Source organism: Lissotriton vulgaris, chromosome 4_1 (assembly GCF_964263255.1).
Source record: "Lissotriton vulgaris chromosome 4_1, aLisVul1.2, whole genome shotgun sequence".
NCBI classification, from domain to species: domain Eukaryota; kingdom Metazoa; phylum Chordata; class Amphibia; order Caudata; family Salamandridae; genus Lissotriton; species Lissotriton vulgaris.
In genome coordinates this window covers 1,754,840,777-1,754,864,830 of record NC_141691.1, presented here as the reverse complement: position 1 = coordinate 1,754,864,830, position 24,054 = coordinate 1,754,840,777, and the positions used below count along the sequence as shown (strand labels likewise).

General features: G+C 49.5%; 1 protein-coding gene across 2 annotated transcripts in view; it reads left to right on the top strand.

Annotated features, from left to right (window-relative positions):
• Nucleotides 1-24,054, top strand: part of PABPC1 (poly(A) binding protein cytoplasmic 1) — a 338,040-nt gene that overhangs the window by 145,544 nt on the left and 168,442 nt on the right. For both annotated transcript variants that reach the window (XM_086966062.1, XM_086966063.1), the window contains exon 6: nt 3,068-3,162. In XM_086966062.1, coding sequence (XP_086822188.1) covers nt 3,068-3,162 — 95 coding nt within the window. The remainder of the gene's footprint in view (nt 1-3,067; nt 3,163-24,054) is intronic.

Sequence of the window (24,054 nt, the reverse complement as noted above, 5' to 3'; positions counted from 1 at the left end):
TTCTTAATGACCTACTCCTAGCACCATATAGTCTTAATGGCATTACTGCACTTACAATGTCTAAGAATTGATCTAGACCCTGTAGTGTTACAGGGCTCATGCATCTGTACCCTCACCACTGGTATAGTGCACCCAGCTAGAGGGGTGGCTGACCTATGCGACTCTTCACTTTGCTCTGCACCAAAACACGCAGCCTGCAATAGGGGGGTGGGGGGGTGTAAAGGTATGGGGCCTCTAAGGGTGGCACAATAGGTGCTGCAGCCCTTCCCTTGCTACAGGGACTGACGTGGCCAGAGAGGTGCCAAAAGGGTGGTACAAGGCACTGTTTTGGGAAAGAACACAGGCCCCGGGAACCTGATTGGCAGGGACTCGGGGCACAAAGTCAAAGTGCATCAGTAGTAAGGCAAAAAGTGTGTGTGTGTGTGTGTGTGTGTGTGTGTGTGTGTGTGTGTGTGTGTGTGTGTGTGTAGGAAGGGGAGAAGGGGGTCTCTTTTCCTGGGAGTTGTTAGCAGGTATCCCCAGACAGGCAGAAAGCTGTATGCTGTACAAGCCCTGTGTGTATCGAAAAACAGGCACTGGAAACAATTAACAACTAAAGTTGCAACTTCTAAAGTTGCACTTTGCCCATCAGTAACATTAAAATAATGTAACCGTTAAATCTGATTCATTATACTGATTCGTTAGATACCAAACAGTGCCAACCTCAGAAGTTAGCAGGGATAGGGTTCCAGCTGTAGCTCTGTACCTGCCAATTGGTTGATTAGCCTTTCTACAGTAAAAATGACAACTCAAGGATTTCACTGCAGGAACATGTAAAAGCACATGTTCCAATATTTAACCTACAGCTCCCTGCCTTAGGGCTCGTTAGGCCTGCCGTAGGGTGACTTCACACATTAACAAGCATTGACAATTCCAATAAGTCTCGGCAATGTGAGATCTATTGACTTTGTCAATGTGCTTCAGCATTGCATGGCCAGTTTATGGCAACATACATGGTAGACCACACTGAGATCAAACAGGTTTTTGTGTGTCATCTATAGCATCTGCAGCAGGAAAGCCTCCATTCTTCTGGGCCCAGTGCTTCAAGAGCAAATTAAAACACGAACAATGTTTATAATGGTGCTCGGAGCAAGTAAAAGCACAGCGCTCCTGTGGAGCTCTCGTAAACTCTCCCAAAAAGTCTCTAAAACTGTCATAAAATGAGATCAGTGGAGGGATAGTGTACATGGTCCCTACTCTCTTGGCGGGGTATACACTGGAAGAGGCATGACAAATGTATGCAAAGGGCAAATGGGGGGCGGGGGGGGGGGGGGGGGGGGAGAATAGCCGAGTGAAGGTGAAGCCAGCAAGTGGGATGTCTATGGGCGGGCTGAAGCCCACAAAGTATATACAACATGCCTCTAGAGAGAGTACATGTGCTATCTGAAGCCGAAAAGTAAAAAGGGAGGTTTGGACTTTATCATTATTTTGAATGGCAAAGTTGTTAGCAGTTTTAAAGTGCCCTTCCAGTATGCAGCAGCAGACAAGGAGCCATCTTTTTCTGATAGATACATCTGCCGTGTGGATTCCTCACCTTGTGAATATCCCCCTTGCGTCAGCAACATTCGGAAATTCTTTTTGTAGCTTTGCGCCGACGTGGTTGCGGACGTCAGACACGGCTCCGCTCGCGACTCCGCTGACGTCACCGATGCCTATAATAGGCCCACGCCGGCGTGATGACATGAGTTCCCTTAGTACTGTAGTTGGCTAGACATCTCAAACTGCAGACCCTAGGTACCCCCTGGTACCAAATAATAGAAATGCAAGCAAGTCAGATTATGCAATCTGAGACAAGCCAATTAAACATACACCATTTTATGGATCCGAGCACATGCACAGAGTCCTGTTTAGCAGGGCTCAGAGTTTTTCAGAGCCATTAAAAAAAGTATATAATTGTCCATTGTTTATTTCAATGATCAAGCGTCAGCGCCATTACTTAGTGTGCAGTATTCATGTAAAGGTATTTAAAAAATTTATAATTTCACGATGTTGCGTGCAATATCAAATATTCAGCCCTGGATGGGCTAATCAATTAAGAAGTATTATCAAAACTCCCATACTTCCACATTCAAATCAAATTTCATTATACATGTTAAATGATAGTGATACTCCATTCATACATCAACATGCTTAGATATATATATTTTGATAAAAGGGACTGTACAGGCACATCAATATTAAACAGTTTACACATTCAACGGAAATAACCATGCTGTTAAGAAATTGTTTAAAAGCTGTCCTGCAAAAAAAATTGTATCTTGAGAAAAAGAAATCTGTGTCACTAAATAAATGGAATAATGTGGCAATCTTACTTATTAATTTTACAATAAATTGCTTAAAAATATGTGCAGTACCCTTTAATTTCACCAGCTCTTCACGTCACACAATGCCTCTCAATTGTAAAAATAATAAATTATATTTTATTCTTCTGCCAGAAGAAGATACCTTCTGTCCTTAAGGTTTTTCTGAAGTATTTTGTTTTTCTTTGTTATATGCTTTGTTTAAAAGTTGTTCCAAATATCACCAAATGCAAAACCCATTCCATTTGTTTGTGGCTAAGTGAAGGTAAGTACTGCAAGTCAGTGAACCTCCAAATCCTTGGCAAGAGATCAGGGTTTAGGCCACTTTCTCTTGCACATTCAACCTGTGCAACCCTTTTATGTACACTTACTTTGCTCTCAGTTGAGTTTTGCACAATCATATGGGGTGGGTCAATGCTGGTATAGTATTTGCACAGTTTCCATACTTGTCTATGTTCATTTGCAGTACATCTACCTTTTCTGCTGAGAATTTTGTTGCTTGCTTTGATTCTTTTCAGGGTGTAGTACCTAACACAACAGGGATGGTGTCCTATTGGGTATCCTTGAGAGAATGCAATGAGGTGGTGTGGTACATGGTGAAAAGATCTGAGCCTACCTGTACCCTAGAGATTGCATTATAAGTTACTTCCTTCTACAGTTGTTTCTTGCTCTGTAGCCAAGTTGTTTATCTCAAACCATATTTGCTTAGGTGACTATTTTGTTTGTAGGTCCCGCTTTGAGTGTGAAGGTTATGACTGATGAGTCTGGAAAATCAAAAGGCTTCGGCTTTGTCAGCTTTGAAAGACATGAAGATGCCCAAAAAGTAAGTAATGCATAATACATTTTTTCTCCAATGTGGTTTAATGATTTGTATGAGTTGTGCTGCTCCACTGCATCATACTGAATGTATTTTGACATCTAGTGGTTGACTCTGGAATTGTCTCCTTGTTCTGTCCTTTTTTATTTTTCCGTGGGCTTTACTGACCATTTGTGCCTAAAGCCTTCCTTGAGTGACGTCAGACGCATGCCTTGGAAACCCTTTGACACATTAGTATATCCACAAAGACAGGAGTCCTTAAAGGCTCTCCAGAGCGTAGGAGTGTTTTTTCCATTATAAATCAGTCAAATTCATGTCAGTATGTTCATATCTCCACTTTTGTTATCAGAATATTGGATCCATTTCCAAAAACAGCCAACACATGGTTCACTCCCTGTGTCTATTGAGCCTGGGTCTTTCTCACGGCTGTATCCAGAAGAGAGAATAAATTAATCCTAAACCATCTTCGTTATCAATTCTATTTTAGTGCGGAACCATCACCATAAGTGAAAGTGAGGAAAGACATTTCCCACTGTGCGCAAAGTTAACATAACTCCGCTGCAAATGCACGAAGGTTGCATATAAGCCTTCTGCTGAGATGTGGCCGTGAGTTTAGTGAGGGAAAGTCTAAGTGAGATTAACAGTTCAAGGAAGTGATTTAGAGCAGGTTTCTTACAAGATCGATCAACATTGCCATGCGTATCTTAAATCTGGTGGGTTGTGAGTAAGGTTTGGTCAGGGGCTCAGTTGGTGTTGGTGCTTAGTACATTGCATGCATTAATGCTTATTTTGTCGGTATTGTTAATTATTTGTTTATTTGGTGGGTGCTCTAATTAGTATACCATGCAGTCCGAAATAGAGTAGTTGACATGTAACAAAGCATTATCAGGCCGGGCATACCTTCCAATTTTACACAACTTAAACTCTTCATTCCCGGGATTGTTGTATCTTAGTTGTGTGTGTGTGTGTGTGTGTGTGTGTGTGTGTATATATATATATATATATATCACACAAAACGAAGGTTGCCCTTGTGGGAACGCCAACACAGAGGGTAAGTAACTCCTTGCTTTATTTTCAGGCTGCCGGTACACCAATTCTCCCCCTAACATCGCCAAATGCATTTCAGGCCCTCTGCCCTTGTTTACTGGCTTCTTCACAACAATCAGACAGCCTTGTGGACTTTTAATCCTATGCCCCGCCCCAATGGGTCTTCGTGTTCAAAATGCTTTCTGGGTTTCGAAGTCCTGTAACTGATCCATTGTGGATGCTGTTCGGTATGCGCGAGTTAAACTGCATTCGCCATGTGGGTTAGTTGGGGGAGACTCGCATGGTTACCTGCAAATGTCCACACCAGAAAATGCTGGATTTACACTCTCCTTGCGGCAACCAAGATATCAACTGCCGTAGGTCCGCTGTGTGTGCGGCAGGGCGTTCCTGCGACGAGGCGCGCCGCAATTACATCACCCAAAACGAAGGTTGCCCTTGTAGGAACGCCAACACAGAGGGTAAGTAACTCCTTGCTTTATTTTCAGGCTGCAGGTACACCAATTCTCCCCCTAACATAACCAAATGCATTTCGGGCCCTCTGCCCTTGTTCACTGGCTTCTTCACAACAATCCGACAGCCTTGTGGACTTTTAATCCTATACTTCCACACTGAGGTCCTTAAACCGCAGGCAAGCTCGGCTGAGCCTCTGCTGCCGTTTATTGAGGCCTTGTCAGACGTTCTTCTGGGCACTTGGTCCAGGCCCGCTACAGGTCCGCCTGTAGATAGGAACGTGGCCAGGCGCCACCGCCCGGCTCCGGGCAACCCTTACTTCCTGTCCACCCACACCACCCCCGAGAGCCTGGTCATCCAGGCCTCTAACTCCCAGACCGCATTCCCAACGGCTCCCCCCGATCGGGAATCCAAGAGGTACGAGCAGTATGGTAAAAAGATGTTCTCCTCACTTAGTTTGGGGTTGCGGTCAGTGAACACCGCGTGCCTCTTGAACCGTTACACCCACTCTCTGTGGGACATGGTCGCGGACGTGCTGCCACAATGTCCCGAGGGGGTCTGGACTAAACTCACCCAAGCCCTTGTGGAGGGTCGAGATGCGGCAGGGTATTACATCCGGTGTAGGCTGGATACCACGGACTCACTGGGCAGGACGATGGCAACGACGGTGGCGATTCGCCTGGCTGAGATCCGCCAACTTTTCGGCTGAGGCCCAAAACACCCTTATGGACATGCCGTTTGATGGCCGTCGCCTCTTTGGAGACCAGGCCGACAGTGCGCTTGAGCGCTTTAAGGACTCCAGGGCTACGGCCAAGTCCTTGGGCCTCTCGGCCCCGCACAAGCAAACTGTTGCCTTTTGCTCCTTTCGTGGCCAAGGAAGGGGCACCCCCACACGTCCTGCCAGCCACGGCCCGCAGACTAACATCCAGCGCGGTGGCGGACGTGGTAACCGCCGTGGCGGCGGTCGGGCACAGCGGAGAGGTCAGTCCACACCTACCCCTGCAGCATCCGCCTCGAACAACTCCTAGTCTGAGCTTTCAGTCCCATGTGATGCCAGTTGGGGGCAGGGTTCGCAATCACCTCCTCCACTGGCGCACTGTCACATCCGACAGGTGGGTTCCGTAAATCATCCGAAGGGGCTACTCCCTCCCCTTCGAGGCGACCCCTCCAGCCATGCCACTGCAGTACCACCGCGTGTCGGGGGATCACTTGAGTCTTCTGCGAGAGGAAGTTACGGCCCTCTTGGCCAAGGGGGCTATCGAGTGCGTTCCTGGGCCAGAAGTAGGGTGTGGTTGTTACTCCCACTACTTTCTGGTTCCCAAGAAGGGCAAAGGGGGCCTACGTCCTATCTTGGACCTGAGGAACGTCAACAGCTTCCCCTGGAAGGAGAAGTTCAAGATGCTGACTTTGGCTCAGGTCTTAGCTGCCCTGGACCCGGGAGACTGGATGGTAGCGTTGGACTTGCAGGACGCTTATTTTCACATCCCCGTCCTGCCTGCCCACCGGCGTTACCTGTGGTTCACGGTAGGCCATGAGCACTTTCAGTTTACCGTGCTCCCCTTCAGCCTTACCAGCGCCCAACGGGTTTTCTCGAAAGTGATGGCTGTGGTCGCAGCTCATCTGTGCGGGTTAGGGGTTTCAGTCTTCCCCTACCTCGACGACTGGTTGTTGAAGGCGGGCTCGCCCGAGACAGTAGTCAGCCACCTCCAGACTACAGCCGACCTCCTGCACCTGCTGGGGTTCTCCATCAATGTGCCGAAGTCACACCGGTGTCTCCCTCAGAAGCTAGTCTTCATCGGAGCGGTTCTAGACTCGGCGCAGTTTTGGGTTTATCCTCCCAAACACCGGTTTCGGGATATTCAGGCTCTGATTCCTATCTTTTAGCCGTTATCCCGAGTCTCGGTCAGGTTGACGCTGCGGCTTCTGGGGCTGATGGCCTCCTGCATACTTCTTGTTCACCACGCCCGGTGGCGGATGAGGGCTCTGCAGTGGGACCTGAAGTTTCAGTGGGCCCAGCATCAGGGCAACTTGTCCGACCATGTCTTGATCTCGGAGGGCACTGCAAGACAATTGGAGTGGTGGCTCATGGACCGCGATTGGGTCAGCGGCAGATCCCTCTCCCTACCCTAACCGGAGCACATAGTTGTGACGGACGCGTCCCTCCAGGGCTGTGGGGGCCACATGGGAGAGGCGGAGATCAGAGGCCTCTGATCTCCGGCCGAGTCCCGGCTCCACATCAACCTTCTAGAGCTGCAGGCGATCTGGCTTGCACTGAAGGCATTCCTCCCCTCTGTTCGGGGGAGTGTAGTGCAGGTGTTCTGATAGATACATCTGCCAGTGGATTCCTAACCTTGTGAATATCCCCCTTTCGTCAGCAACATTCGGAAATTCTTTTTCTACCTTCGTGCCGACGTCATAGAGGCACAGCATCGCGCGAGACTCTGCTGACGTCACCAACACCATAATACGCCCACGCCGGCGTGATGACATCTGTTCCCTTTTTTCCGCATAATCGACGCTAATGGTTTCGGGGAATCTCTGTAGCTGTTGGTAACTTTGTGTTCGAGGCATGTGGGCTGCTGAATTCATATCTGTGCATAGATCGCCGCCTAGTGTTGGGTCCGGATGATTGCACATTGTTGTCCTGGAGGAGTCTTCGAAGTATCACGAGATAGGTGGCTCCTCCCCTGGACTACAGTGCGCATGGGCATCGCCTCCATCCCCAGATTGTTTTTTTCCGCCATTGGGTCTGGATGTGTTTCGGTTCCCTCTGTCGGAATCGATAGTTGTTTAACTTTTCTAACTTGAGACCAAAAGGTCTTTAGGATTCGCGTCGGTATTGTCATTCGTTCGGGTTTGTTTATTCATCGGCTCCGAACACTTGCTGTCCTTCCGCGTGCTGTCGGCGCGGACGGGCCTACACGACGCTCCAGACTACTCAACATGGAACGAACTCCATTTAAAAGGTGCCCGGTGTGCACCTCAAAATAGTCACACCTCAACGTGCACCCAGTGTGCAACAAATGTTTGTCGCCGGACCACGATGAGGCCAGGTGTATGGCCTGCTCCAAGTTCCGGTGCAAGAAAACTCTCAAGCTTCGTAGAGCCGCTAGGCTCCAGGCCCAGTTATCGGCACCCCCGCCGGACAACATCTTTGAAGAAGACGTTGATGACGACACCGTCCTACAAGTTTCGGACTCCAGCCCGGCGTCGGAGGATGACAACTACAACGCGGGGGACTAGGAATTTGAGGAAGTCGTCGGTGAGGTAGGGGACGACGACGGGGCCATTGCCACCGTGGAGGATAGCTCGGAGGAGGAGCATCCTCAGACTGATTCGGGGGTCAATCCCCAATATACGGCCCAGGTCGAGGGATCGCCTTCGGGCCTTACCCAAGACCTTACTACGCGTCCCACGGCCCCGCCTACGGGCCCGGCCACGGACATTGGTGATGCGCCACTCCCGGTACAGAAACCGAAAGTGAAACCATCAGGGTCCACACCAGCAGTGTCGAAACCGAAAGTGAAAGTCTCACTGGTGAAACTAAAGGCTCCGAAGGCCTCGGCGCCTAAGACATCCAAAATGGCCGCCGACATCAAGAGCCGTGCTAAGATGGCCGACCCGAAGACCCCGGTGGCGAAGACGACCGACGCGGCCGCGTCGGCTCCGAAGAAGGTCAACGACCCGAAGAGAGCCTCGAAGACTCGTCAAGACGACCCCGAAGCTCTGGCTGCGCCGATTCCGGTCGACAAGGCCAAGGGTGGTGATGTGTCGGCTCCGAAGACCGTGCCTTTGATCGCCGACCCGACTCCGGACTCGGGGGATTCGCTTGAGCCGGTCCAGCCCTCACCGTCCTTGACCAAGAAGGTCACGGGGTCCCTTCAACGTATTCGGAAGGACGCCTTGGCTCCCGGACCGAAGGATGTGGTGCCGAAGCCTCCACAGAAACCGGCAAAGGCGCAGACGCAGATCCATTTCACGCTGCCGCCGAAGACGACACCGAAGGCTTTCGCTCCAAAACACGGGCTCGGGGCGCCCTCGAAGATGGTGTCGACGCCAAAAGCGTCCTTGGTTGTGCCAAAGCCTCGGCTCCAGCCACTCGCGGACGAGGAGCGTCGAGAGGTTGTCATCGACGCCAACGCGGGCAAACTCTCTCTCCTGAAGAGAAAAATTACACCGGAGCCAGTGTTAGAACATTATCGTATTCCACTCAAAAAGAAGTTGGACTCTGCGGGTACTTCTGCCCCTATCGAGCCTGCATCCCCACAAAATCTGGGACTCTCACCAACTCATTCCAACGCTGGGGAAGGTGATATAGATGGAGAGGACGAGTACAATTATCCAGCGTACTCTGATCCAGAGGAGGTCAATGAGCCATGGTCTGCTGGAGGCGACCCTGAGGACCCTCAGTCAGGCCCTGAGCCGCAGCTCTTTGCTGCAAAAACTTCTCCAACAGAGGACTCTGCAGCCTTTAACGCCCTAATTGAGAGAGCTGCGGCCAATCATGATGTCGACCTCCATGCGGATCCAGTGGATGTAGACTTTCTGTTTGACACTTTCTCAGTGGCTGAAAAGTCAGTCAAGACATTGCCCATGCTCAAGGGAGTGCTAAAGCACGCGCCAGAGGTCTTCAGGGAGCCCACTCGGGCGCGAGTCATCAATCCTCGGATTGACAAAAAATACAAGGCAGCGCCCACTGGTCCAACGTACATCAAGGGACACTTGCCACTGGATTCTTGGGTTGTATCCAACGCACGCAAGCGGGCAAACTCGCAAACCACGGGTGATGCTCCTCCCCCAGACAAAGAATCAAAAATCTTTGAAGCCTCAGGGAAGCGTATTGCTGCGCAGGCAGCTAATATTTGGCGCATTTCAAACACGCAAGCCCTACTCACGCTACGATAGGGCACATTATGACACCTTAGAAACACTTCTACAGCACTTACCTGATCAGTACAAAGAGGCAGCAGAAATGTTAATTCAGGAGGGGAAGCTAATCACTAATGCTTCCATTAAGTGTGCGCTGGACGTGGCTGATACCGCCTCCAGGGCTATAACCACTAGCGTGTTACTGCGTAGGCATGCATGGCTTAGAATATCAGGCTTCAAACCAGACGTTCAGACAACCATCTTAAATCAAACAGTTAATCCAGACCACCTGTTTGGCCCTGAAGTGGATGCAACCCTTGAAAAGATGAAAAAAGACACGGACACTGCCAAGTCTATGGGGGCTCTCCAGTCCCAGCAGTTTCGGGGTGGTTCCTTTCGCCGCTCCAATAACAGGGGCACCTCAAGGGGTCAGGCATCGCAATCCACGGAGTACTATAAGAGCAACGCCCAAACCTCATACACCAACAAGGGTAGAGGTGGTTACAGGGGCAACAACGTCAAAGGCAGGGGACGTGGAAACAGCTCCAGGTCCTCCACCACCAACAAACAGTGACGCCTTGTCACTGCCCCCCGACCACACAACACCGGTCGGGGGAGACTCCAGCAGTTCCTGCCCGCGTGGAAATCCATCACCACGGACAGGTGGGTCAAATCTCTTATCCAGTACGGTTACTGTCTGGAACTTACTTCCACTCCACCAAACATACCTCCAAGAAACCGTCCTATGTCCGGCGAGCACTTGCACTTGTTGCAGCAGGAGGTCAAAGCCATGCTGCAAAAAGGGGCAATAGAGCTCGTGCCAGTGCAAGAAAGGGGATCAGGACTCTCTGTACTTTCTAATCCCCAAAAAGGACGGATCCCTCAGGCCCATCCTGGACCTCAGGCCCCTCAACTGGTACATTCTGTCAGAACACTTCCATATGCTCACGTTGCAGCAGGTTCTCCCTCTGCTTCGGCAGGGGGACTTCCTGGCTACGCTAGATCTCAAGGATGCATACTTTCACATTCCCCTGCATCCTTCACACAGGAAGTACCTCAGATTCACAATTCAAGACCAGCACTACCAGTTCAGGGTTCTGCCTTTCGGGGTCACCACAGCGCCAAGAGTTTTTACAAAGTGCCTGGCGACTGTGGCGGCTCATCTAAGACGCCAAAACATCCACGTCTATCCTTATCTAGACGACTGGCTCATTCAGGCAAAGTCGGAACAGCAGTGCGCCGACCACGTGTCCCGCACCATTCATCTCCTGCACGATCTGGGATTCTCACTGAATTACCCAAAATCCCATCTCCAACCCGCCCATATACGGCAGTATCTGGGCGCGACAATAGACACTCTGGCAGCCACTGCGCAGCCAAATTCAGTGAGAATCGCCAGTATCCAGACGCTGATCCAACGGTTCAGACCTCAGCACTCGCTTCCAGCGAAGGTGTTCATGCAGTTGATAGGCATGATGGCCTCCTGCATCTCCATCGTCCCGCACGCGAGGTTACATATGCGTCCGCCTCAGGAGTGCCTAGCACGTCAGTGGACTCAGGCTCACGGGCAACTGACAGACCTAGTGTTGGTGAGCGGTCGGGCATACAACTCTCTGCATTGGTGGAATCCACAAAATTTTTGCAAGGGCCGACCGTTCCAAGAGCCTGTGCCACAGATTATCCGGACGACGGACGCTTCTCTCCAGGGATGGGGAGCGCATGTACTCCACTACACAGTGCAGGGACTATGGACACTACAGCAAAGGAGGATGCACATCAATGTACTGGAACTGATGGCGATCTTCATGGCCTTAAAGGCATTCAAAGAACATCTGTGCAACAAGGTCGTGTTGATCCGGACGGACAACATGACGGCCATGTACTACATTCAGAAGCAGGGAGGCACACACTCTCCGCAGCTGTCTCATCTGGCTCAGAGCATGTGGAAGTGGGCCATTCAGAGGAACATATTCCTCATGGCGGAGCATCTCCCAGGCAAGGACAATCAGATGGCGGACCTGCTCAGCAGGCACAGCCACCAAATGCACGAGTGGGAGATACATCCATCAGTACTCCAACCGTACTTCCAAAGGTGGGGTCATCCAGAGATAGACCTGTTCGCCACAAGGGAGAACGCAGAATGCCAAAGCTTCGCCGCCAGGTTCCCACACCCGCAATCGCAGGGCAATGCGATATGGATGAACTGGTCAGGCAGATTTGCGTACGCTTTTCCCCCAGCACCTCTGATACCGCTGGTGGTGCGCAAACTCAGGCAGCACTCGATGACTCTCATCCTGGTTGCTCCAACGTGGGCTCGCCAACCATGGTACACCGCGTTTCTGGAACTTTCCGTGGTACCGCATCAAAGGCTTCATCTCACACCCAGCCTTCTGACGCAGAGCCATGGCAACATTCAGCACCCAGATCCGCAACAGCTCAACCTGGCGATCTGGCTCCTGAAGTCCTAGAGTTTGGCTACCTCAATCTTCCCCCCGATTGCATGGACATCATTCGGGAGGCAAGGAAGCCCACTACTAGAGCATGTTATGCGGCTAAATGGAAGCGGTTTGTCGTTTACTGTGTAAACCACGACATTGACCCGCTAGATGCTTCCATTCAGAACATCATTTGTTACCTGTTCCATCTGTACCAATGCAATTTGGCGTATTCTTCCATCTGCATTCACCTGTCTGCTATGGCCGCATACCTCCAGAATAGGCAACACCTTTCGCTTTTCAAGGTTCCTGCTATCAAGGCATTTCTGGAAGGACTCAAAAGGGTCATTCCACCACGGACACCACCAGCACCTGAGTGGAACCTCAATGTGGTTCTAACAAGGCTGATGGGTCCTCCTTTTGAGCCACTGCACTCTTGTGAGCTTCAGTTTCTAACTTGGAAGGTGGCTTTCTTAGTAGCAATTACATCGCTACGGAGGGTTAGTGAGTTGCAGGCACTCACCATCCAAGAACCATTTTTCCAAGTGCATGCTAACAGGGTTGTGCTCCGCACTAACCCTAAATTACTACCCAAGGTTGTATCTCAATTCCACATAAACCAGACAATTGAGTTGCCAGTGTTTTTTCAAAACCCTGAGTCGCTGGCGGAGCGGATGCTCCACACCCTTGATGTTAAAAGAGCCTTAATGTACTACATTGACAGGACAAAGGATTTTCGGAAGACCAAGCAAATTTTCGTTGCATTTGCCTCACGCCACAAGGGTAATGCTATTTCCAAAGCTGGTATCGCTAGGTGGATCGTGAAATGTATTCAGATCTGTTACGCTAAGGCTAAACGCACTCTCACTATTCCACCAAGAGCCCACTCCACCAGAAAGTTGGGGGCCTCTATGGCTTTCCTTGGGAATATTCCCTTAGAGGATATTTGTAGAGCAGCCTCCTGGTCTACCACACACACTTTTACTAAACATTACTGTGTAGACGTGCACTCTAAACAGCAGGCAGCTGTTGGTCAGGCTGTTCTCAGAACACTTTTTCAAACTGCTGCAGCTGGCACGGGCGGCCGCCAATAAGAGGGGGACTGCTATGTATTCTATGCACAGATATGAATTCAGCATCCCACATGCCTCGAACTGCAAATGCTACTTACCAGTATGCATCTGTTCTTGGCATGTAGGGCTGCTGACATTCATATCGCCCGCCCTCCTCCCCGGCGCCTGTAGCAGCTGCAGTATTCATATATATATATATATATATATATATATATATATATATATATATATATATATATATATATATATATATATATATATATATATATATATATATATATATATATATGCTCATAGCATGGTCATCACTCACATAGTTCACTCCACATCTCTGCCAATGGCTAAAAACAATCTGGGGATGGAGGCGATGCCCATGCGCACTGTAGTCCAGAGGAGGAGCCACCTATCTCGTGATACTTCGAAGACTCTTCCAGGACAACAATGTGCAATCATCCGGACCCAACACTAGGCGGCGATCTATGCACAGATATGAATGTCAGCAGCCCTACATGCCAAGAACAGATGCATACTGGTAAGTAGCATTTGCATACTGTTTTCTCGATGTTCCTGCTTCTTTATATCTCTAGCGATGTAGACTAAGAAGACCGGGTTCAAGCCTTGTAGAGTGCGGCAAAATGTCAATCACAGACCCGCACGAGGATTGTATCTGGTGCCTGAGTTCGGACCATTTTGACAGCTACTCTTCGTGTAGAAAAATGAATCCGAAGGCACTTCGTGAGAGGGAGACCAAGCTTCTGATGGCGAAGTTGAGAGGTAGTAAAGAAAAGAAGACTTCGATATCACGTTCGAGAAGGGCGAGGTAGAGGTCGCGATCAAGATCCTGTACGGCATCGCTTTCGAAGACTTCATCCGATCATGAGTCGAAGAAGAAACATAAGAAACGAAGGCATGAGTCTCGACATCACTCCGGTAAGGGTTCGGACTTTAAATCGCCTAAGAGGAGGCATGGAAAGGATTGTGTCTCCATCACCGGAAGTCTTGGATCCAGAAGGTGGGGCTTCGCCTTTGGAGTCGCGGGCTCATTCATCGACTCCGGTTTTGCAGCGTGAATCTTTCTGGATTCACTATGCTGTGCATATTCCGCAATCTGGTGGTTAGGTCCGGAATCGTAGTCTTTTTTTTTTTTCTTTTTTCTAATTCTTTCTTTTTTTCGTAGCCCAGGTGGGAGTCTACGTCCCACCATTTGGTGTACCTTCGGTGACGTCGGCATGCTTCCGGCGGAAGCTCCCACCCTTGGGCGCCATCTTCAGATTCTTATTTCCGCCGTTGGGTCTGAATCGTCGCGTGAAGCTCCAGAAATTTTGAAGAAAATAACGCCGATCTTCTACAGAAAAGGACTTAAAAAGACTAGGAATAGAAGACCATCAAAGCCGGGACGACGAAGGAGGAGAAGTAACTCGAGATCTTCGACGTCCGACCGGGAATACGCTCACAGGGGGCCCCCTGAACGAAGTAATGGACAATACACCCACAAAAACTGCCATCACAAGTACGCGCAGAAGGACAAGCAACCGGTCTGCAACCTCTGTCAGCCGGTCGACCACGGGAGCAAGGACTGCAACGCCTGCTCCGTCTTCACACCGAAGACACTCAAAATTCGAGAGAAGCAGAGGATAGCTCACCACACGATGCAGGGCAAAGGCCAGGCACCGTCTCTGTACGAACTGGGCCTCTCCACCGACGACGAGGACAACATCGCCGAAGGACCAGATGTCTCCACGGTCGCAGAGACCGATATGAAAATATCAGATAACGTAATAGAGTCTACGACCCCGAAACCCTCGACAGGGCCTCAAACCACTTTGACATCGACGACACCGTCAAAGAGGACGGCCGAAACGCTATACGCCGAGCATGCCGCGCAGATGGAGAGGAAGAAAAGAAGGCTCGAGGCAGAGATGGAGAACATCCTCCAGAGGAAGAAAGACTTCGAAGAAAAGATGAGAAGCTACAGGATCCCCTTGAAGCCCGCGACGGCCGTCGCCGAAGTAGAGCAGCACGAGGAGTTCGACGCCGAAGAGCCGCCAAACTCCGGAGCCCTCGGATCAGGGAGAAGAGGAAGACCTCTATTACAGAGAGGGGGAATATGGGGATCAGCGTACGAGCTATGAATCTGGAAGACCTGGACTGGTAGGACATCGATGCCGAAAACCCGGAGGAGGCTGCGGAGACATACCCCTCGAGGCCTTCGCCGCCCATTAGCATGCATGCGTAGCTTGGCACAAAGCAACTCCCCATTGCGGTTTCAACCACTTGCTTATACCACTTGTCTTCGAAAAGGAAAAAGTTATTATTGAGGCACAGAGTTAACATTTCAATTAACATACATGTCTGTTCAAACACAAAGACAGATCGATCTCTAAGAAAGTGTCTACATGCATTAATGCCATCCTCATGCTTTATTCATGTGTACAGAGACACAACATCTATCGTCATTAACCAGAAGTTTTCTGGCCATGTGATACCTTCGATCTTTTTGATAAAGTCAGTACTGTCTCTACAGTAGGAAGGGAGGCTCAACACATATGGGAAGAGAAACAAATCAAGAAAAATACATGTGTTTTTTAGTAGGCTCCCAACTGCAGATACAATTGGCCTCCCAGGAGGGTTTGTGCTGTCTTTGTGTATTTTCGGCAGCATGTAAAAACATGCTACTGTGGGGAATTTCCTATACAGAAATTTATATTCATGGTCTTCCAAAAGATTCTGCTTTCTCCAGTGGTCAATCCTGCTATAAATATAGCTTAATAACGCTCCTGAATTATGGGAGCTGTAGTGCCTAAATTAACTACATGGATGCACACAAAATCTGGCTGATAACTCCATTATCTGAGGGAGCCATGAGGCTTGATATCCAATCAAGTCGATTCTGTGGGGCGGCGCCAGAGGATTGAGGATGAGCCCAGACGGCTGAGGTCCATGTAAGGACTTTGAATTTCACTGACAGCCAGATTTTGCGTGCATCCATGCCATTAATTTTGGCACTACAGCTCCCATAATTCATAGCTCCATAGGAGCGGCCCATTCAAGGCTTCTGATATTTAAATGTGCATTGGGACTGGGCCATACATGCACCTTCTTTCGTCATTGCCTCTGAGGTAGAAGCTATTGAACTTCGAAACTTATATTTTTATATATTTTCCGGGATCCCCGCGCATGGACGGGAATATTAAAGTGCTATGACTTTGATGAGGATACTTCTTGAAGAGAACTAGGATTACAGGTAAGTAACTTATCCATCATGTCTCTTCACTTGCAACCCTGCAGTTCAATAGAACACACCAGGCCAGTTTTACTGTTAAACTCCTCCTTATGTTGTCATGCCTTAATTGTCTCATATTTCATGATTTTAATATTCACATCGATGACGCTGCCGATATCTGTACCACTTTCCTGCTAGATCGCGGCCATAATCTTAGTCTTGTTGAACATGCAAATTGACCAACCCAACTAAATGGTCAGACTTTGGATCCAATTGTGCTTTTTATCAATCTGCCATTTAATTTTTTTTTCTACTCCTCCCTTTTCGCCTTCTTTTTCCTGATCGAACTCAGTCTTGCTGCCGCCTTTTAAATCCTAATACACTGCAATGCTCCAATGTTCTCCATAACTCTGATCTTAGCATGACTCATTTCAGGCTTCGTTTCTTCATTTGCCACATTTATTTGTTCTTATGGTCTTTTTATGATAACTGGCAAACTTTTCTGAGTCAGGCACTGAGCATCTCTATCCATTTTGTGACTTGCTGGATGAATACATCTTAGAGCATAACTCATCTAGGAGGGAGATTAGAGTTTTTAATACTTTATATGGAACTCAAATTGGTGGAATTTAGATGTTGGGACTTAGTCCCCCAGCCCCCCCCCCCTCCCGTATTGCCATTCAACTGTGGGGCTAATTTTTTTACTTCGGCCTGACTTTTGTGGTATCCTAAATGAATACAAAACTGTGATCCTGTCCCCCGTTTCAGTTTACCTGGGCTACTGCGACTCCATCCTTTTCGGCTTGCCTAAATCTCATAAAAATTCTTCAGATCATGCAAAATTCAATTGAACGGATGTTTGTGAGGCTGGAAGAGGACATTTTTTTTAAAAAAGCATGGTGGGGCAGCGGTGAACAAGCTGGAGCTGAGGGGGCGATGTGGGACCAACACTGAGTGTACGGTGTTGGGTGTTTGTGGGGGAAAGCCGAACAAGAGAGAGAGAGGAACAAGCACTCACAAAGTGCTAAAAGAGTAATAACGAGCTCCCTGCAAGTGGGCAGTGGAAGTATACAAGACATTCAGTTAAAAGTATTGTGAAGTAGCTTTGCTCCAGGTGAGGGGCAAATGCAAGAAGAGGAAGGAAAGCCATTACATCATATTCAAGCAAACTGGAGGAGAAAGGTGGAGAAAGGCAAAAATATAGCAAATGCATGCCTAAAATCAGCCTTGGATGGGGCTGACACATCCAGCAGGCTCATGATGATCGGGGTCACAAAGAAGGCATGCCTGGCTGAGGATCTCAGGCTTCAAGCCCGAAGTACAAAACATTCTGAGCACCCCCTTCAATGGAGAAACCCAGTTTGGTGTACCGGTGGATGAGAAACTCACCCAGCTCAAAAAAGAAAGAGACTACAAGGTCCATGGGGGCCTTGCAATTCAGAGGAATGAGAAGGGGTACCCCGACACTGAGTCCAAACGGAAGAGGGGGAAACCAGCTGGGAACGTCACATCAGACATTCCAGCAGACCTACCAGGGTGACAATCACGCACAGCAGGGCCAGCAAAAACAAACCTGGCAGTACCAGCCTCGTGCCAGTCCTTTCGTGGAAGGCCGAATGCAACCCACCTCCAAGTGACTCCTCCCCACCAAGCGTGCCCACCCAAACGACCCCTCTAAGGGTTGGGCACAACAAGGTCAAAAAAGGAGGGCTACACAGACTAAGCATCAACGAACATGTAACACCAGATGGAGGCAGGCTAAAACATTTCTTCCAGGAATGGAAGAAAATAACTACAGACAAATGGATACTCAACATCATACAGTTTGGATACTGCATAGAACTGGAAAAGAAACCACCAAACAGAAAACCAAAAAGAAAGGCGCACTCAGCAAAAGAACTAGCTCTACTCCTAGAGGAAGCACAAGAACTCCTCCAAAAGGAGGCCATCGAACCAGTACCATTCAGAGAAAAACAGGGGACTGTACTCAAACTATTTCCTAGTACCAAAAGTGGACGAAACGCTAAGACCCATCCTGGATCTAATGTTCCAAAACAAATACATAAAGACACAAAAATTCTAAATGACATCCCTACAGGAGGTCATTCCTCAGATAAGGGTCAGCGACTTCATGTCCACCATAGACCTCAAAGATGCCTACCTACACATTTCCATGAACAGGCAGCACAAACATCTACTAAGATTTGCTATCAACAAAGCACACTACCAGTTCACTGCCCTAGCCTTCAGACTAAAATCCGCACCAAGGGTCTTCACCAAATGTCTTGCTGCAGTGGTAGCGCACCTACAGAGGGAAGAGATTCATGTATACCCTTACCTCGACGACTGGCTAATAAAACAAATTCCCATACGACATGCAAGGAACATGCACTGCGGGTCACAAACGCTGACAGATCTGGGATTCTCCATACACTGGGGGAACTCCTCAATGGAACCAGAGCAAGTGAAGATCTTCCTTGGCGCACAGATCAACACCATACAGAGCAAGGTGTTCCCCAGCGACAAGAGAACATTTGCCCTGCTGAAGGAGACCTGCCACTACCAAAAGGGGCAAGCTCTGACAGTGAGGACAGCGACCAAGATCATGGGGATGATGGCGTCCTGCATACACCTGGTCCCCAATATATGGCTCCACATGAGACCATTCCAGGTATGGCTGCAACAATGGTCACAAGCTACAGGAAGTTGAGAAGATCTGTTGTTTGTAACGCACACAGTGCAGGAGGAGATAACGTGGTGGAACAAGGAGAACATAACAAAAGGGAAGCCTTTAACACCACCAACCCCAATGGTGACCATCACCACAGATGCGTCCCAGATGGGATGGGGAGCACACATGAACAAGCTCAAGGTGAGGGGTCTGTGGACTCCAGCAGATACGATCAGACACATCAACTACTTGGAACTAAAGACCATGCACCTCGCCCTGAAGGCCTTCCAGAAACAACTGTACAACCAGATAGTGTTGATACAGACAACACAACAACAATGTTCTACATCAACAAAGAGGGAGAAACGCAATCAGTTGCACTATCCAACCTACCGCAGGAAATATGGAGATGAGCCATCCCACTCAAAATAGACCTACTAGCCATACACCTACCAGGAAAGGACAATGTGGAAGCAGACGGGCTCAGCAGACAGACCTCAGAATCCCATGCGTGGGAGCTAAATGCACAGGTAACGCAAAGGCTATTCAGGAGGTGGGGGAACACCAACACTAGACCTATTTGCAACACACCAGAATGCAAAATGATGATACTTGCATCCAGGCAACCAGAGGAACAATCCCAGGAGAATGCCCTGTGTATAAGCAGGTCAAAAACATTTGCCTACGCTTGTCCCCCGATACCACTGATACACAGGGTACTCAGCAAGTGCAGAACCAACAACATGACACTGATCCTGGTGGCACCACAGTGGGCAAGGCAGACCTGGTACAAATAATGGAAATGGGACAGGGACCACACCACAAGTTCGGGAAAAGAAAAGACTTACTCTTCATACAAAACGGAGAAGTGCTACACCGAGAGCCATAGAGCCTCAGCCTAGGTGCATGGCTCCTGAAGACATAGTTTGCACACCTAAGACTACCGGAGAGCACTCTGCGGGTGCTACGGGAGGAAAGGAGACTTACCACACGAAGGTGCTATGTGGCAAAATGGAAGAGGTTCACACAATTGTGCAACAAGGAAAAGCTACACAAGAAAATAACAAGGGAATCAACAGTGCTAAAATATCTAACACACCTGCTGAAAGCAAAACTAAGTTCATCCGCGCTAAGAGTACACCTAGCAGCGATAGTAGCCTACACAAGAGAAGAGGAAGGCAAGAGCTTCTTTACATCACAAGTAGTGAAAAGATTCCTGGAAGGGGCCAAAAGGATAGCACCCCCCAAAAGGATTCCACCACCGGCATGGAACCTTAATTTAGTCCTAACAGAGCTTATGAAAGCACCCTTTGAACCCATTCATAAGGCCTGACTACAAATGCTCACAATGAAGACAGCCTTTCTGGTGGCAATCACCTCACTTCGCAGGGTAAGCGAGCTGCAGGCACTGACGCTTCAAGAACCCTACATCCAAATACACAATGACAGGGTGGTAATTAGTACAGACCCATGCATGGCTTGTTCCTGTTTTCGATCCAAGAAGACGCTTCTGCATCGACGCACTGCGCGCCAGGAAGCCCAGCAGACTGCAACGGAGCCAGTGGACATCTTCGATGCCGGGGATGATAAAGGAGCAGAGCGGGAGGTTCAAAAGAACCTGTCGGAGCCCGCGTCGGAGGTCGACTCCTGCTACGACGCTGATGTTGAGATGCTCGATGTGGAAGACGTTGTCGACAAGGTAGGAGACGACGATGGCGCCTTTGGGGCCATGGAAGATAGCTCGAGCGAGGAGCTATGCCCACAAACTGACACTGGGGCCGAAACACTTCATACAGCTCAGGTCGAGGGATCGCCACAAGGCCTAACCCAAGATCTTCCAATAAGTTCTACGGCCCCGCCTTCGGACATGTCTAAGGAGCCGCAAACAGCGAAACTGAAAGTGAAAGCGCCGGTATCGACGCCACCAAAAGCACTTGTGAATACATTGAAACCGAAAGTGCGTATTGCTTTGGTCGGTTCGAAGTCCTCAGACCTGTTGGCACCGACTAAGCAGAAGAGCGTTATCGTCCCGAAGAGACCGCTGAAGGACGTCTAGACTAAGTCTAGAACGCCGAAGGCAAAGGTCAAGGCAGTCGACCCGAGCAAGTCGGCGCCGAAGACCATCGACAAAGGACTCGGTGATCAGAAGGTTCTCGAACCTCCGCGTCGGTCAGACAAGGCCAAGAGCGGTGCAACCCCCGAGTCCACGCCTGGTGGTGCCTCGAAGGATTCCGTCGAGTCGACGCAGCCGTCCGCCTCCTTCTCGAAGCAGGTGGCAGACTCCCTAAAGCGCATCAAGGACAAGGCTTCGGCTGTCGGGCCGACGGATCCTCCACCTTCGAAGCCTGCCGATAAACCTCAAAAGACGTCGGCGCCCATCCACTTCACGCTGCCACCGAAAGTGGTGCCGAAGGCTTTCGTCCCTAAATTGGCCGTCGACGTGCCCAAGAAGGTGTCCACGGTGCCGATGCCAACAACTGTGGTCCCAGCCTCAAAGCATCGACAATCCTCGTTGGAAGAGCAACAGGAACAGTTTATCGATGCCGAGACAGGCAGACTTTCTCTTTATAAGCGAAAGATCGCCCCGGAACAGCCAATGGAGTCCTATAAAATACCACTAAAGAAGAAGGATTCTACTACAACTCCTGTTCTTGTAGAACCTGTATCTCCACGTGGCCATGATGTCTCGCCCACTTATTCAGATGTGGACACTAGGGAAGGTGATAATGACTAATACAGCTATCCTGTGGACACTGATCCAGATGAAACAAATGAACCCTGGGCAGATGCTGCTGACCCAGGGGATCCACACACTGCCCCAGACACTCATGTGTATGCTGTGAAAACGTCGCCTACTGAGGATTCGGCAGCGTTTAATGCCCTTATTGAAAGGGCAGCCAAGAATCATGACGTCCAGCTCCATGCTGACCCCATTGAAGTAGACTTTCTTTTCCACACCTTTTCCACCTCAGAGAGGACAGTCAAGACTCTGCCTATGTTGAAGGGTGTCTTGAAGCATGCTGGGGAAATATTTATGGAGCCTACGAGAGGATTGAAAAAAAGTACAAACCTGCGCCTGGAGACCCTACTTACATTAAGGGACAGTTGCCGTTGGACTCTCTTGTTGTTTCTAATGCCCGGAAGAGGGCTAATTCCCAAACAACGGGTGATGCTCCTCCGCCAGATAAGGAATCTAAGGTGTTCGAGGCATCAGGGAAAAGGGTAGCAGCTCAAGCGGCCAATATCTGGCGCATTTCAAACACTCAGGCACTCTTAGCCAGGTACGACAGGGCCCATTACGACACACTGGAGACCCTGTTACAGCACCTACCAGATGAATATAAGGAGGCAGCTGAGATGCTCATCCAGGAAGGGAAGCTCATATCCAATGCTTCTATCAAATGTGCACTGGACGCAGCAGACACCGCGGCCAGAGCTGTTAACACTAGTGTCATGTTGAGACGACATGCCTGGCTCCGAATCTCTGGGTTCAAGCCAGAGATACAGACCACCATTCTAAATCAGACAGTAAACCCTGATCATCTCTTCGGCCCAGAGGTGGACACCACCTTGGAGAAAATCAAGAAACACTGAGACTGCAAAGTCTATGGGGGCTCTACAGTCGCAGCAGTTCAGGGGCGGTTCTTTTCGTCGCTCAAGCAATAGAGGTGTTTCCAGAGGCCAGCTGTCCCAGAACACACAGTACTATAAAGGTGGGGCGCAAACCACATACACCAAACAAAGTAGAGGTGGTTATCGTGGAAACAGCGCCAAAGGCAGAGGTCGTGGAAACAACAACTCCAGGTCATCCGCCACTAACAAACAGTGACGCCTTGTCACTGCCCCGACCATACAACACCTGTCGGGGGGAGACTTCAACTGTTCCTGCCAGTCTGGAAGTCCATCACCACAGGCAAGTGGATCACAAAGCTTATCCAGTACGGTTATTGTCTGGAGTTAACATCCACTCCACCCAACATATCCCCAAGACACCGTCCTATGTCCACAGAGCATTTGCACTTATTGCAGCAGGAGGTACTCGCCATGCTGCAAAAAGGAGCAATCGAGCTCGTGCCTGTGGAAGAAAGAGGCACAGGAGTTTACTCACTGTACTTCTTGATACCAAAAAAGGACGGGTCCCCCAGACCCATACTGGACCTCAGACCCCTCAATCAGTACATTCTTTCGGAGCACTTTCACATGCTAACACAGCAGCAAGTCCTACCGTTGCTCAGTCAGGGGGATTTTCTCGCAACATTAGATCTGAAGGATGCGTATTTTGATATTCCGCTGCACCAGTCACACAGAAAATACCTCAGGTTCACCATCCAAAATCAACATTACCAGTTCAAGGTCCTACCTTTCGGAGTCACTACGGCACCCAGGGTGTTTACAAAGTGCCTGGCGACAGTGGCGGCACACCTACGGAGACGGTCCATTCACGTCTGCCCTTATCTGGACGACTGGCTAATCCAGGCAAAGTCGGCCCAGCAGTGTACCGCCCACATGTCCCACACCATTCACCTTCTTCACGGTCTGGGATTCTCACTGAATTACCCAAAGTCCCACCTGCAACCCGCCCACATACGGCAGTATCTGGGTGCGACGATAAACACTCTGGCAGCCAAAGCACAGCGAAATTCAGTGAGGGTCAGCAGCATTCAATCGCTGATACAGAAATTCAGACCTCGAACACTCTCTTCAGGCACAAGTGTTCATGCAGGTAATAGGCATGATGGCCTCCTGCATCTTCATAGTCTCGCACGCGAGACTACATATGCGTCCGCTTCAGGAGTGCTTAGCACGTCAGTGGAATCAGGCTCACGGACAGTTGAAAGACCTATTGTTGGTAACCGATCGTGCATACAACTCTCTTCATTGGTGGAATCCACACAACCTTTGCAAGGGACAACCGTTCCAGGAGCCTGTGCCACAGATCATTCTGACGATGGACGCATCTCTCCAGGGTTGGGGAGCTCATGTACTCCACTACACTGTGCAGGGAGTATGACAACGCAGCAAAAGAAGATGCACATCAATGTTCTAGAACTGATGGCTATCTTCATGGCGATGAAAGTATTCAAAGTACATCTGTGCAACAAGGTCGTGTTGATCCGGACGGACAACATG